Below are 17510 nucleotides of genomic sequence, written 5' to 3' on the forward strand. Positions count from 1 at the left end.
CCATCACATTTATGTTAAATCTGCCAGGCTGTAGAACAAACTGCTATCAGACATCTCTCTCAGCGCAGATAGAAGTGATAGGAACTGCTACCACCACATGCCTCCTCAGGCTACTCTATAACATCTTATGTCCGCATCCCTTATCTTAAAAAAAATAAAATAAACCAGCCTTGTCAAATCATACAGTACATCTGCAGCCACAGCAAGATAATTGATTTTGACATGAAAGCATAATCATATAAAGACTCCGCAACTCGTGTCTACTTAATCTGATCTTGTCAAAAAAAGGACTGAGGAACATCTGTGTCAGTCCTACCTTTGGCTGTCTATATGAGGTCTGTGAATGGAGGATTTGAGAACGAGAGCATCTGGACGGACAGCTTTTTGAGGCGACATTTTGGGACTGGTGTCTGAGTCACCACTCTCATCATCCCCCATGGCTTTCACGTAACTGCTGCTGCGCATCCGGCGACATGGGATCTCCTCGTCCTTCTCGATTCCAGGGTAACCGCTCCACTCATCCTGAGGCACCTGAGTACAGAGAAGACAAGGACTTTAGTTAATCATGAATGAGTAAAATATGGGTGGTGACATCTGTTACAGATAGAGATGCAGGGGAGTAAAACATTGGTTAAACACGGAATTTTATCTGCAAAAAGAAGATTGAGTGATTAAGCAATGGGCATAACATCAACATTTAAATTGGATTGAAATCATAGAGAAACAATAGAGAATGTCAGAGAAAAACATTAACATTTATTGTATTTAAATAAAATACAATGTTTAATGTACGAGTTAATTAAAACAAAGAGTGCAGAGATTAGAAAATAAAGAAAATACACAGAAAATAAAGGACAGAAAATAAAACACAGAAAATAAAGGACAGTAGGCACTGCAGAAGTAAACAAGGTTAAGACAAACAAAATAATTAAATGTGCAGAACTAAACTAAAGAGAGAATTAAAGAAAGATGAAACTTGAGAGCGGATAATATACTCGATTTAATAAGAGTTCTGAACAGGACAAATCTTGTCTGAATATCAAAACATGAATTTTTTTGTTAGTCACAGTTGTAAAGGTGGATTTATTGAGTTATCACAGCCTCCCTGTGAGCTTATACCTGTCTGGCTATTCAACAAGACCCTCAGAATTGCTGCTCATTGGATGCTGTTTTATTTTTTTCACCATTCTATATCAACTCTACAGAGATTATTATGTATGGAAACCACAGGAAGTCAGCAGTTTCTGGAATACACAAAGCAGCCCGCTGGGCACCAACATCATGACTTTGTCAATGCTGCCACGTGATTGTCTGATTGGATAAATGCAATAAACATATCAAAACATACATGAAGAGGAATGGCTGGGTCTCTAATGGCCCACCAGACCTTGGACAATTAATAACACAAAAATGATCATTAGGTCTTTAATGTAGGACACCCCACTGTGCTGAACATAAGCAAAATGGTGTTAAATGTTGGTGTAGAAAAAAACTGTGAAAACAATATGTGCTGAAATTAGACCATAGGTTACTGAAGACGGAGTTGCTGTGTCGTTGTTGTTTCACTGTCACTGTGGATAATGAAGCAGAATATCTTTGTTGTGTGTCTTTTTGCATTGCTCACTCTCTGGTGACTCTTCTTTAACAGAGTTTTGTTGAACCCTCTTTCAACAAACAGACAGACAGGCAGCTATGTTTCATTTCTCCTTCAAAAACATCAGGCACATACTCATACTTTCATTTATCCGTCTGCTGCAGAATGTTAGACAACTACATGCATTCAGAACGGTCATTTATTCCAGTATGTTTCTGTCACTGTTTTTATTGGGTTTAGTAAAAGGTTGGTAAAATCAGTGAAAAAAAGATTGATGAAATTCATGTTCCTCATTAGAATTTAATGGCCATTATGCTTAATGGCTGCTGTTTAATGTGCTTGAGAATTACTTGAAGGAAGATACGTTTTCCAGAAATAGATCAAGTTACATGAAAAGCAAAATAAATAAATAAATGTTTATATAAAGACTTTTTTTCAAGGCACAGTACATCACAGAATTCCACCCCGACATGACAAAAACCAACATTTTGCCCTTAATGCTTAAGGTATTATATGTAACTGCTGTACTGTATGCATTGCAGTACCTCTAAACTGTAGTATAGTTAAATAAATATGTCTGAAAAAAATTATGGCTAGGATTCTATTAACTCTTAACATTTTTTTGCATAATAATTGGCCTTGGCCCAAAATAAGTTTTATATTTTGTCATTCTGTGCTAAAATATTACGTACCACTAAACTTATTGGTCGTTGCTCACTTAAAAAACTAGTTGAAACCTACATATACACACATACAGTATACAGTATACAGTTTCTTCCTTTATATATTCTTGCTTGTAAGAAAGCTGGGGCCCCTGGAGCGGAGTTGTTCAAAGACCTGCCTTCTTTTACTCTCAACATTCTGTATAATCTCTATAGACTGTAACTTGTGAAAACTCCATGAGATCAGCAGTTTCTAAATACTCAAAGCAGCCTAAAGGACACCAACAACTATGGCATAACTAAGCCTCATGATTGTCTGACTGGATAATTGCATAAATAAGCAAGTATGCACATTTTCCCAGTAAGGTGGTAAGTGTGTACATACATGTAGAGCAGAGAACAGAGCTATTCAACAAGTGGTTTGGTTGTAAATGACCCACCAGACCATTTTAAATGAGAGAGAGAGAGAGAGAGAGAAAGAGAGAGAGAGAGAGAGAGAGAGAGAGAGAGAGAGAGAGAGAGAGAGAGAGAGAGTGACAGAGAGAGAATCAAAAAACTAATCTCTGCTTTAAACTGTTAGTGTTTGACTCATTTTTACAGAGAAATACCAAACACGCCGTAGCTAAATATTAAACTACTGTATGTTAAACTAAAGTGTGTCCTGTATTTAGCATGACAGGTATCTCCATGACTACTATGGGTTTTTCTTCCTTTAATGAAAGTGTACTAACAATTTTGCCAGTGTTTGTAAAAGACAAAGCTACATACTTTTTGACAAAGTGCACATTCAAAGGCACATATACAGTAAATCATTATTTTTACCTAATATGAGTTTCAAATTGACAAAGGCTATGGCAGCATTATCTAAAAAAACACTTATACTCTGTCCAAATGGTTCACTTGCAACATCACAGCCCTTGTCTCTGCAGGTCTGAGATGCTGTAAGGTATCTCATGTTTGTGAGACACATCACACACATACATCTCTTCAATCAGGTCTCACACACACACACACACACACACACACACACACACACACACACACACACACACACACACACACACACACAAACTATGTGTATAGTATACACTGCATATAATATATTATGAATGTTCTGTGTCAATGGCCTGGAGAGTGTAATAGCATTGTGTGTCTTTGAGTAACATATAAACATGTTAGAGACAGAAGGAGTTTGGTACACATCTCCATAAAGAACATTTTAGCTTCATTATATGCTTAAGCTTATTCATGAGGACCTCTAGAAAAGACAACCAGGTTTTGGGCAGAAATAAGCTTGGGGCAGCATTCATGATGCCATCAATGAATTCACAAGAGCATCATTCACAAGAGCCCCACCTTGATATTTGACCGTGGGTAGCAGGTGCTTTCTCTTGTATGCAGTTGTACGCTTTTGTTGCCAAACATCCTGTTTAATCATGACAGAATCTGGAAGCTGTAGTTCTAATGATGTTAATGAAGTGCAGGCAAAGTAGGTGCTCTTGGGATAGGGTTCTGTCTGGCAATCCTTAAAACACTGTGAGAGTGGGATGAAATATATCAGATAATTTTTTACCTTTCACTATATAAGAAACTGTCTAAAGCAATTGATCTTTCAGCTTTGAGCATCCTACTCACTGTGTAGGCAAAACTGTGCTCATGGGTCTGGCTCCTGGAATATTTCTAATTGGTATATATGCCCTATATGTGTTTATTGCCATTCTTTGGGATACTTTTATTGTAATATTGGCATTGTTAGGAACCTTTTCTCATGGTAATCCATAACAAAAGGAATTTACATGTGTGTAACCTCATATATACCCGGGGAAACCGAATATTGTTAAATGGTTCTGGAGGCTGAAAAAAATGATTAGTTTTTCTATTATTTCAAATATTCCTTAAATGTGATGTCTTTCCTTAAACAACAAACAGTTTTTTTCTATTGTTTGGAAAAATACTCTTTGTTTTCCCCAGAGGCTTCTTATGAAACCCAGTCTCTCTTATTAATAAGAACCATCAGAGTTTATACAGAATATCTACAGTATTGCCATCTGACTTATATAGAAAAAAAGCTAGTTACTGTAACAAGCAGCAAAGAAATGAAAATATTCAATCAGTTCATTCTCATTTAATTTGACTGAAATTAATTAATTAATTAAGGTATTAACAGATATTAATGTAAATATTTTGGGCTGCTTTGCATGTACACGTAGCTACATATTTTTAATGTTCAATTGAAGGCGATACAAAATCTTCAGGGTGCATTTCTTGAAGTCTATAGTAGATTTTGAGGTACATTTTGGCTCATTGTGTTGTTATGAAACCAATCTCTACAACTTCAGTGTCTTGAGTGATTTAAACGGCTCATATTTACTGAAATTCATTCTTCCATCTATATGTGTTATGTTTTCTGTGCCACTGGCAGCCACACAACTCCAAACCATAGATTTAGCTCCTTGCTTAATAGTTGCCTAGGTGTTCTTTTTATTCAATCCTTCTCCATTTTTTCCTCAAAACATACCTTTGGTCATTGTTTCCAGACAGCTTCATCTTTATCAGTCCATAGCCATAATGCTTCTTGTTTCAAAAATGTCTCTTGTGTAGGTGTTGCATTGCATATCGAAGTGGTAGGGCATATGAGGTCATAGATAAGATTTCCCTCTGATGACTCTTACATGCAGATCATATTTGTGAAAGCAATGCAGCAGAGTAGAACGGTGCACCACCACTCCTATGTCAGCAAACTGCCCTGTTCTTAGTGACATACAGTAGGGTGGTTTGCTTTGCCTTTTTGGATTTATTGTAATATCCTCAATCAGCTGCTTAGACGAGCAACGTTACTGCAAGTCTGAGAATTAATTATGCTGTCCAATTGTTATTTTTATTGACAATTCTTATACACTAATCAATTTCAAACTGGAAGTTTATCCATACTTTTGCACATACTATTACAATTCTTACTAAAATAATGACTGTAATTTCCTCAATAATTTCCAGTATACAGTTATCATTCCACATGGGAAAGCACTCACTGAGTGTTCTATTAATGTATTAGTATACTCATTTATTATTTATTCATTTCCATTCAAATTAGTTAGAGCCAATTACCATGTGCTGTGAAGTCAGCTTTTTAAAAAGTCTCCACTCAGGAGCCTGTGCGTGTTCATGTGCATGTCTAATAATAATATTTTCATTGTTCTTTTTTCTGAGTAAGAAGAAGAACTCTTCCCCATAAGGGCCTCTTCTATGATAAGTGGTTTCATATTTCAGTATACTATGTGATGTTAATATTATGACTAAATGTTCTGGCAAATATTCAATTTGTTTCCAGAGAAGTGGCAATGAAGCCAAGTACATGCTGCTTTACATGCCAATTCTGTTAGCAACACGCCTCCCTGACGTCCATTCGTGACACAGAAGAGAAAACAACATACGCCTAACACAACGAGAGGCGTGTGTAAAGATTTTTATGAAATGTATTTGCCCTAAGAGACATACACAATATAGCAAATTTTTGTGGGGATTTGGACCATCTATTTCCTTTGTACCATGACTTTGTGGTTAAGGTTTAAGAGGAAGGTCATTAGTTCAAAAACTAGTCAAGAAGAAGCTGATGCAGTACATAGTGAAATGAGACAATGTTTTTCCAGGATCATGGTGCTACATGGAACAAAATCAGAGCTACATAGAACAACATACAACTACAGACATAAAGTAAGTTAGTCCTAGCCATGTAAAGTGCATCTAGACAAAAGACAGTTCCAAACAATACAAGACACTACAAGACAATACACAAAAGCAGTGCCAACCAGCGTACATACAGTACTGTATATTCAATAGTACATGTGCAAAAATATAGGAATAAACAATAATAGCAGCAGTTATATATGAGGAATTGTAATGAGTTGTGCAAAACAGCAATTGCAAGACAGCATGTGCAAAGATAGCAGAACAGTGTGCAAAACAGCATGTAAACAGTTTGGGTGGTGCTGCAGACATGGATGTACAGTATATTGGATGAGTGTGTATTTGGTGTACCTCACTACACTTCCTCTTACTACCCCTTAGTCTTTTACAACTTATCATCTTAATCCACACAGTTGAATGTGTGTGTGTGTGTGTGTGTGTGTGTGTGTGTGTGTGTGTGTGTGTGTGTGTGTGTGTGTGTGTGTGTGTGTGTGTGTGTGTGTGTGTGTGTGTGTGTGTGTGTGTGTGTGCAAAGTACAGATCAGCTCAGTTGTTGAGGAGCTGATGGCTTGTGGAAAGAAACTGTTACAGAGTCAGGGCCCAAATGCCCGGTAACTTTTTCTAGACAGAAATAGGGGGATGGGTGTGTGTGAAGAAAGTGTGTGTGAAGAGTGTGTGGGGTCATCCACAATGCTGTTGGCTTTGTGGATGCAGCGTGTGGTGTAAATATCCACGATAAAGAGAAAAGAGGCTCCAATGATCTTCTCAGCTGTCCTCACTATCCGCTGCAGGGTCTTGTGATCGGAGACAGTGCAATTCCATAATCAGACAGTGATGCAGCTGCTCAGGAAATTCACAATGCTAGCATCACCAAACTGGTTTGGATGGGTTCCTAAGCAGGACCATTAATCTCAAATGGAAATCAATCAAATTAGATGTAAATAAAAAGCATTTTATCTAGCTGGCAACCTGGCAACTGGCTTGTGCCAGGTCCATACCAAGAAAACTCTACTAGCATCACATTAATGCAAGAAACAAATGAAAAATATTCCTTGCATTTCAGTAATTAAAGGGCTCTCTGTTAACTCTCCATGTTAACTCTAATCCAAACTATCACTCTAATCCGTCATCACATCATGTCATTCTCCACCAAACTGTTGGCACAACAATGAAAAGGCCTAGAATGTCTTTATGTGGTGTAAATGTAGGATTAACCTTCACTTCAACTACAGGGCCTAAATTGCTCCAGCATGGTGATGCCCCTGTACACAATTCAAGTTCTATGAAGATAGGGTTTGCAAATGTTGGGGTAGAAGAGCTTGAGTGTCCTGCTCAGAGACCTGACCTCAACCTCACCGAACACCATTGGGATAAACTGGAACACTGACTGCGTGCCAGACATTAGCCGTCACCCGTCATCAGTGCTTGACCTCAACAATTCTGTTGTGGCTGAATAAACAAATGCTCAAAACCACATTCCAAAATTAAGTGGAAATCCTCTTCAAAAGAGTGGAGACTGTAATAGAAATAAAGAGGGGACCAACTTTAAAATAGTATGTTTAACAAGAATATATAGCATATGATTTAATTCTTTACAATCTCTCCAATCATTTTACAACAATAAGACCTTTCTCTGCTTGCATGTTTGTAAGTCACTCTAAGATTTAGCCAAATCACGAAATGTAAATACACAGTTCAGTTTAAGTTTTAAGATAGAAATGGAGATTCAACTGAGGAGAAAAAGGTGAGGACAAGTTGATGAGGTGATGTTAAATGGAATTAAAAGGAATATAGAATTAAAAATGATATGAAAGTGTTGCAAATAGGACAGCATAACAAAATATTAAACTGAAAAGCTGTTTAAAACTCATTAGATCCTATATCACAGGCCATGCTCTGTAATCATGTCTCAGTCTTGTATACTGTAACAACAGGAACTAAAGCACTCTGAGTTTGCGCTATGGAACATAGCATACCTTAATGAATTTAATAGCTTTTCTTGACCATACTGTTATGCAAGGTTGATTTAAATCATCCCAGTTTGCTCTTACTCATATGGAATTGATTAGAGATTACTTTATGTGACAAATGTGTCACCATGGGAGAATTATACTGGCAGCCATTTAACACAGAGATTTCATATTGCCTGTTGTTCTGAAGTTGTTATAAATCATGGGAAGAGAAAAGTATGGATTTTTGCTATTCATAGATAGTTTAGAAAAGGAACATTTGGAGATTAGGAAACAGAGGAACTGGAATCACGCTTTACATTTAATCTGAATGGTGTCTAAATATCCAAACAACCAAATTGTAATTTTCTCCTATAATTGGTGAAATTGACCATGGGGCATGCAGATTACATCTCAGTATTTCAAGCTTTTTATTGGACGTCATGCATTACAAAACCTTTACAATTTGATCCCTTTTGAAGCTATGACATGAAACGGAAACTATTAATCATTTACTTCCTGTTTAAGGTTAAAATATGAATATCAAGATCTATAGCACCTTTATTATCCATAATAAATCAGGCTCTATAATACGTCTGTGCTCCAACCAGAGCTGACGCTCTGATCAAGAGCTTTCCTTCAAAATGCTGACATGTAAAATCCATTCAAATCATCTTCATTTGCGGTAATACTTAAATTAATAACAGAATAAAAATGACCCGTATTACCTTCCCAGTCCCTGATCAGCAATGAAAAGACTTTAAGTGGTTACCGTATGTCTTTTATTAATATCTTGTCCTATGTATTATCTTCATAACTGAAGCGGAAATGTATGGTATGCAAGTGTTCCAGCCTGATAGATTAAAAGCTTTCTAAAGAGCCAATGTGGAATATGTACTGTAAAATCTTACCACATAGCATCATTTGTAGAAAGGCCCATGGAAGACTAGCAGTACAGTATCTCTGAAAACCTGTATGCTAAAATCACTGCAACTCAGGAAGATAATTAGGCAGCTTGTTTATCTCTTGCTTCAAAGTTTTATCAGCGCTGGCTTCAGTGACAGTAATCTGCTGTTCTATGTGTTTTGCTGCTCCCACAAGAATATTATAATGATATGCAGCAGCTGTGTTAAACCAAATGAATCAAGTTTAAACACAGCAATAAAGGAAGGTTACAGATTTTGCCCTTTCATCAGCTGATGTAGTGAGTAACAAGGCAGGTATCTCTCATTAGGCTCATCTTTAGCTGTACTTTGGCTATATTCCAAAGATTATTGTTTGACAGAAGCATTTTTATAATAATAATAATAATAATAATAATAATAATAATAATAATAATAATAATAATAATAATAATAATAATAATAGCAACAACAATAATAATAGCAACAACAATAATAATAATCATAACAGCAACAAAAACAACAACAACAACAACAATAACAATAATAATAATAATAGCAACAAAAACAACAACAACAATAATAATAATATAATAAGTCTCTAATAATAATAACAGCAACAAAAACAACAACAATAATAACGATAATATAATAAGTCTCAAATAATAATAATCTAATAATAATAAAAATAATAATAACAACAGCAACAACAACAACAACAATAATAATAATAATAATAATAATAATAATAATAATAATAATAATAATAATAATAATAAAACAGCTTGTTTTGATAGCTTGTGAAGCTTTAGGTTCCTAAACAAGCTCTGAGTACTTCCAAGAAGAGGTACATTTGTTCTGAAACCACATGACACTTGACACATGTGACACAGATTAACTCTATTCAACTAACTATGTATTTTTTATTAGAAAGAACACAACTCATTTACAATTTAAGGTTTTCACAGCAAACAGCAAATGGCATAATAGTGCAAAAGAGAACACCACATGCACCCCATCCCATTAAAATAAAAAGATCCACACCAAAGCACTAATATAGTTAATATTATTAGATAGGAGTCAATTTCAAATCCAGGTTGTAGCACTACAAAATGTGGCGCAGTTTAAGGGTGGTAGAAAAATTTGAAGAACGATGTTTATGTGATGTGTTTCATCACCATGTTTGCAGGAGAAATTCACAGGACTCTGGATTCCAGATATCCAAAAAGAAGGTGAAACAGGATACAGGTTGCATGATAAATAGCCGACAATTTACAAATCCTAGCTTCATTACAGGAAGACTTCCAAATAAAGTCAATTTCAACCTGAATACCTACTTGTGGGTATTTTTGTGTAAATTTCTAATGTTTTCTGTGGAACCTTGTGAAATTTACATCTCTTTCTCCATACTGGGATGGGCTCTCAATCATGAGGCATTTGCCTAGCCAACCAGTGAGTATGGGAATACATGCTTCTCTTATTTTCATATTGTGTGCCTTTAAGATTAGTAGGTCCATCCCCCAGCCTTCCCACTGGTGCAGGTAATCCCTCAGCATTTTCTAATCAGAGATTTTTTTCCTAGTGTTAACCCAATAGCAGAATCTATGTCTACACACTGCCACAGGTGAATAGTAGCTTTCTCTCACCATAGGGCACACAGTTGACTGCCAGTCCTGCTACATTAGTTGGATTGCTAACACACAACACTGGTGCTTGGTTGAGTGCATCTCTGTTCAAACCTAACTCTCTGCCCTGTGTCTGTTTCTTCTACATCCTCCACCATCTGGCAAACTAATGAGATTGTGGCTACATAGCGTGTTTGTGTGATGGTCTCATTTTAGACTGTTACATTAGCTTGGTTGTCTTTCTCATAAAACAAATCCCTAATCCCCTCACAATATACAAAGTGATTGAACAGGCCATGCTGCAAGACTTTACACTGATGCAATTACTGTCTTTATCTGCTGGAAGTCAAAGCTGGACACTAACCATGTGCTTGCTACTGAAGCTTGGCACTGGCTATGTTAATAATGCAGTGTCAGGTTTAGTATTGGAGCAACAGACTGCACTCTTTTACCATTATAGGTGATGCACCTAGCCTTCCTCTAATAACTTTTTCAAGCTCTTATTGACTGCCCTTCATGATCATAAATATAAATCATTACTCACATACATGGCTACTCGTAGCAGAAGTGGAGGACAATATTTATTAGTGAATTTATCAACTAAACTGATTATTTTCTTTGCATTTTTTCTCATATGGAGTAAATAATTAGTTGCTTTTCTAACTAGCTATCAGAATAAAACACTGTTTCAATTTCCCATATTAAACAACCATAATAATCAGTGCTCAAGGAATGTGATTTCATAGTTCAACTAAGGGCGTATTTACATTAACAATATTTTTGAGCATTGAACATTTTATTTAATCTGCTTTCTAAGTGAATACATCTGGAAAGTCAGTATTAATGTTTTAGGCAAAGGGGACAGAGTTGAACAAAAATCATATAATGACCACCAAAATGGAAGAACGTGCAATAATGCTGTATTTGTCATTTTATTTTTATATTTTACTGCTATCATGGTTAACTGGTATTGTGTAAAAGAGGGAGAACACAGCCGGCGAGGTAAAAGGGACGTTTTTCTTTTTTACCCTTATTTTCCTTAGATTTTAGCACTTATTTCACAATGGCAGTTTAATTTTTTTGATTATTTCTTAATACTTGGCCAAGTGTGGCTGATTAAACATGTTTTGTGCAGTAAATCCGCTATACTTATGTTCAAAAGAGGAATATTTAAAATAATTAAGATCTTCCAATTTGCGTTTTGAAAGCCAGCTAGCTAGAGTCTGAGGATCTTAAGGTGACAGCTTGAAGTTTTAGATACAAATACTTGAGATTTAGAAGAAAAAGAAGGTGTATATATAAGATAAAATATATTTCTAACATATTCATAGTATTTTACTGCAATCATTTTCAGTGGAAGTGGCATAATGATATTTTATGGTAATGTTATTAATATGGCTGATGATAGATTGTGCCGTAAATGATTAAGTAATAAAGATGTCCCATCACAGCTCCTACTGGTGTGGTGGTGATTTTATTTAGTATATTTCCTCTAAAAGTAATTTGTGGTATTCATGCTCGTTCAGTTATTTACACTAAAACAAATGTTGTTTTTTTCTAATTCAAAGTGTAATATAGTGTACAAACCAGAAGTCTCTATTAAAGGTAAAGCTGCAGGTGCTACATTGCTCTGCTATCGCAGTCATGCAAGAAAATGTGTTTGCTGTTTATGTTGTTCAAACAAAAAAATTGCAGAAATGAAATGAGACACCAACATGCCCAGCCTGCCCCTTTGTATTCTTTTTCATGTTTCATTGTATATTGCACTAGCTTCCATCCCTGGCCCTGGAGAAATCCATCTGGAACACAAATGCGAACACACACACACACACACACACACACACACACACACACACACACACACACACACACACACACACTCACTGACACTCATAGACACACACAGACACACACACAGACACACACAGACACACACAGACACATACACACACACACAGGCACACACACAGGCACACACACAGGCACACACACAGGCACACACACACACACACACACGCACACACACACACACACACACACACACACACACACACACACACACACACACACACACACACACACACACACACACACACACACACACACACACACACACTTCAGAATGGCTGCAAGTTAGCTAATTAGCTGAATCTGGTGAGCTATAGCAGAGAAAACCACGGACGTGTGGTGGGAACACATGGTGTCTGGAAAACTTTTGGAAAATCACTGCCAAAAACATAAAAACAAACATGCCTGTGCTAGTGTCTTCTAGCTCTGAGTGTTATGGTGTGAGAATGCAATATTGGTTGGATACAGAGAATGTGAGAGCTGTGAATCTTGCCACATCACGCAGTTATTCTGACTTTATCTCAAAAAAAGAAAATACCTCCCTTGTATATTTGATATGTGCCTCTATGTGGCAATTTGAGCTATTTAAGAAACTTTTGTGGATCATAATTTAGACTTGTTTAAACCGATTCTGGTTAGGCTCTGGTTACCCTAATAAAGCTTTGGCTTTTGTATTTAGTTTCTCTGTTGTTAATAAACACGCTCCTATGCTTCCTCATAGCAGGAGTTCTTTCTTTTAAGTGCTGCAGTGTAAATTGAGGCTGTTCTTTCTGCAATTTAAGAAGTTAGCCAGATGTTGAAGTTCACTTTACAGACAATTACCTTCCTTGTTTTCCAACACACTCCTACATGCCTACAGAGCAACATGGCAACATTTTTAATTTCCTACTTAACTAGCTGCAGTGGTATAAAGAAACTTTAGGCATTGTTTCTTTACACTATTGACCTTCACTGATCTCTGTGTTTTTACATATTTTACATAATAAAACCTTTAACCGCTTGACATATGGTATTAAATATGTATGGAATACACATAGAACAAAAAGATTTTTAGACATTTTTGAACTTTGAGAACCTTGAGTTCTGGCTTACACAAACATTTACACACAACTTTACTAAAAATCAAGCCAAATGTGCACAGTATCCAAAAACACAAACCAAAATTTAAAAAAAGGGAAATGAGCAGAGGTCAATATCACCAGTAAGTACCAAAATAAACAATGCTCATGGACAATCCAAAACACAGTTAAGAAAACAGTCAAGAAACATGATACGGCTTGGCTTTATTAAGAGATTGGTGATTCTTCACAATACTTGTGAGAATGTGAGTCCTTAAATAGAGCAAGTGAGATAAACTGCAGGAATGTGTGATGAATTGGAAGCTTACTAGAATTCAGTAAAGGGAAACCCCTGTTAGAGAGGAAAATATGCCTGTGCTACTGTGTGGCAAATTAGACTATTTGGCTACTTTTCTTTTAAATGTTCTGTAACACTGTAGTTTAGACCCTGGATGTAATGTATCAGGTAAGTCGCCATCTTCATTACACACCATTAAAGCAAATTCTAAAGTATGACCTAGACTAGTGTGAAAAAAATGTCACAAGAGCAATGCGTTTAAGCTTATTTCAGACTATGTTAGGTTTATAACATTTATAATGCTCACAGTTAAAACAGTGCAGTCATAAATCAAAGCAAAATCTGAAAAAAGTGAAATTGACAAATATTAAGATTCACAAGTGTTATCAGAGAGAATGATAAATCATATGTAACACTGTAAAAGACTGAACCGTAAAACAGGAAGAGTAGCATTTCAGATCAGATCTAATAAATCTCAGACTTATATGCATCAGCAGGTAAAACTGATCTAATATTCTAAAGCAGGAAACATCACTGATTTTCTTTTATTTGTTCCCAGGAATAACTGCTATGTGCAGACAGTTAGGGAGCTTTGAATGGTTTCTTGGTTCATAAATAAGGGGTGTAATCACAGGAAAACTAAAAGAATAAGATTGCGCTATTTCACAATATAATACCACAGTTACAGCCTGAGACTAACTGACCATAAATATCATTTTATACTCTTTTGAATGTCATAAAAAATGTCTCCAGACTCCAAACATTTATCTTTTTTGTACCTATGGATAAGAACATCTGTCAGGTAACTTAATGTAATAAATAGGAATAGGAAATCATAGTTTATTCAAAATGACTTTCCTTAAGAAGAATATTGGAATGGTCAGTCTTAAAGAATGGCTCAACAACTTAGAACACCTGCGTTTAAAATCAACTGCGTTTAAAATATTATTTTCATTCCAGATAATTAAATAAGTCATTGTACCTCAGCTGCAATGTTATGAGGAAATGTGATGTCATTAATAAATATGTTGGTACACTTGTTATTATAATAACATCGTATGATTCTTACAATTCCGCTAATTTATCAGTTCAGAAGTGCATTCGATGCCAATTGGGAAGACAAGAAAAATGATCATTCATAATAAAGTGCTATAGAAGACAACACAACACAAACCAAACCAAGACCGGTAATGTTTCACAAAGTAAATGCAGAAAGCATAAAGACTGACTGCATATTTGTTTACTTTGGCTGCAGTAAGACACTGGCTCAGTAAAGCATCTTGTCCAGTTTGCTGAGATAGCTTTCTAACCCACGATATCAAAAACCCAATGTGAGTATCCAAGTAATAATATAAAAACTACAAGTACATAGTCATTTTATAAAAATCACTACCTGTCTAATAAACCCAACACAACAGACAATAACCCTGTTCCTTTCTACATTAGAAATGATCTACACGTTCTAAGACCTGCATATTACAGTGCTTATGGCTATTGTTACTTCACAACAGTGCATACTGTGAAGATGATGCAAAATTGTAAGTCCTTCTGATCTAATGAACTAAAGATGAGGCAATTAAAGGGGATATGACCAAAAACATTAATTTAATTACTGCTGATTAATGATCACCTCCAGTAACACATTAATACTTCACCAACCTGCAGATAGTGACTGGCACGTAGCGAGGACTTTAGATCGTGATGGACTGTGGACTTGTCCAGGTTGAGGGAGGACTTTCTGTATGCTTCTTTGGCCTGGCTGACAGTGAGCGTGGACCAGGAGCTCCTTTTCATGAACTTTCCTTCTGGTGGCATAGCAAGGCTCTCGCAAGCTGAGCACTTGACATCATTGCTGCTCCTGGAGGTTTTGAGGGAGTGGTCACCAAAGTGAGGGCGTACAGACTCAGAGACACAATGGCCTGCGTGATGCCGGCTCATACCACCAGGAGTGCGGAAAGTGCTGTCGCTGTCCAGGTTATCGTCAGAGCTCCACCAGCTGCCCGTACGATGTTTGCGTTCCTTGCTCTTGCTGTGTTTGATCCCATGTTTGGATGAGTGGTGGCCACTATGGTGGTGATGGGCACCACCATCTCCTTTAGCACCATTCATCTTGGATGAGCCCTCCAGGGAGTGGGATTTGGTGAAGAGTTTCTGGACAGAGTGCACCAAGTGGCGAATACGCCCAGGACTCTCGCTGCGCTGCTCGGAAGCAGAAGCACGCTGGTACTGCAATGTGTGGAAACCATCCCGGTGCACTGGAAGCTGCTTCTCAAAGCGATCCAGGAGGTTGGCAGGGATGCGATTGCTCTTGCTAACAGCATGATGAGAGGCAAATGATGAGACAGCAGCAGCAGAAGTGGCCGACGTGGTGATGGTTGCACAGTCGTCTCGGGAGGCTGAGTCATAGTACTGGGAACCGTAGTGCATTCTGGGAAATGTGCTGCTGGATATGTGGTCAGCAGTGCCAGTGGGTTGCAGCACTGTTGGTGAAAGCATCATGCAATCGGAGTGAATGGAGCTACGAGGTGAGTAGCGCTGGTGGTGCTGGTAGTCCATGGCACAGCTGTCTGTGGGGCTGAGCAGGTACGTATGACGGATGTCAGATGAGTGAACGCCATGAATGTCATGAGGTCGATCAAACTCCACCAGGCCACACGGGGAGTGAGGCAAGGGGAGCTGATGATGCTGGCCACGGCTGCCCGATAAGCCCTTCATGTTCCCAGTTCGAGGCAGGTTTCTGTCCTCATTGAAGTTTCGGGAAGGTGACCAAGGGGAAGATGGGGGGTCTGTAAAGAAAATGAAGAAAGTTAGAAGATAGAAAAGTGTAGGAGAGAGACCATAGAACTTACATTACTTTTTTCTCTTATCCTTTTAGATAATAGAATTTTAAACACTGTTGACTGGAAACCAAAAAGCCTTCTTATCCTTGGGAATCTTTATATATTTAATCATGGAAGTAAAAATAACAGAAATCACATAACTATGAGTAAGATTTGATTATATGCTGTACTTTATACTGAATATTATATTAATTTATCCTTAAAGTTTTATTGATTATCTAAAGACCAAAAGGTCTTAAGTGGACAAAACAACAGCAAAAAAAAAGTTGATTTTCTATGGATTACCTATTAAATATCTATTGCCATAAACTCTTGGCATTCTGAAAATTAATTGATTGTTGGTTGATCAAAATCTGTGGACATACAGGTATGTGTGACTGTCTATATAGATTGTTGACACACAGAAGCATTGTGCATTCAGTACTTTACTGCAAATTTAATGACTTTAAAAGACCCATTCAGCAAAGACCAGTCTACGGATGGTTTAGACCTATAAAATAGCTTCAGATGGTGTTGTTAATTACATGCAGTCTGAAAATGTATTTATGTCTCAAAGCAATTTTATATTTCAGAACGTTTTATTTGCTTATTAAACTGTTAGTCATATATTTGAGATTCATTGCCCTCAATTGCCCTAAATAGAGATATCATGGCTGCATTGTAGGTAGTTATTTAGACTCTTATAATCACAGTTTATATCACTACATGTATGGAATGAAGATAAATCCTGACTTGACTGCAGACTGACTCGTGTTTCTGTGTAAACTGTGTATAAAAGAAGAGTTGACAAAAAAATCTAATTCATAGCAATTAAATGTAAATATCAAAGGTAAATAAAACAGTTTAAATGCAACATGAAGCACTCATTATTGAACCTATTATTATTAGTGAAAATATATTTGTGGTCACAAGTCTAGACCAACTAGGTAATAAGATGTAAAGGTGTAAGATATGACATGCATTTGTTTAATTCAGAAACCAACAAAGCTACAGTAGCAAGCAAACATGAGGATGGCCAAAGCTTCAATCTGGCAAATTTCTCAAAAAAAT

At 36.8% G+C, this 17510-nt stretch overlaps 1 protein-coding gene across 4 annotated transcripts in view; it reads right to left on the reverse strand.

Moving 5' to 3' along the window:
- The window catches only part of LOC113655682 (disks large-associated protein 2), a 111765-nt gene that overhangs the window by 45081 nt on the left and 49174 nt on the right, over positions 1 to 17510 (reverse strand). For all 4 annotated transcript variants that reach the window (XM_047801866.1, XM_047801868.1, XM_047801867.1 and 1 more), the window contains exons 2-3: positions 15280 to 16406; positions 317 to 531 (exon numbers count right to left, since the gene is read on the reverse strand). In XM_047801866.1, the coding sequence (XP_047657822.1) occupies positions 317 to 531; positions 15280 to 16335 (1271 nt within the window). In that variant the 5' untranslated portion in view covers positions 16336 to 16406. The remainder of the gene's footprint in view (positions 1 to 316; positions 532 to 15279; positions 16407 to 17510) is intronic.

This window comes from Tachysurus fulvidraco, chromosome 16 (genome assembly GCF_022655615.1).
Source record: "Tachysurus fulvidraco isolate hzauxx_2018 chromosome 16, HZAU_PFXX_2.0, whole genome shotgun sequence".
NCBI classification, from domain to species: Eukaryota; Metazoa; Chordata; class Actinopteri; order Siluriformes; family Bagridae; genus Tachysurus; species Tachysurus fulvidraco.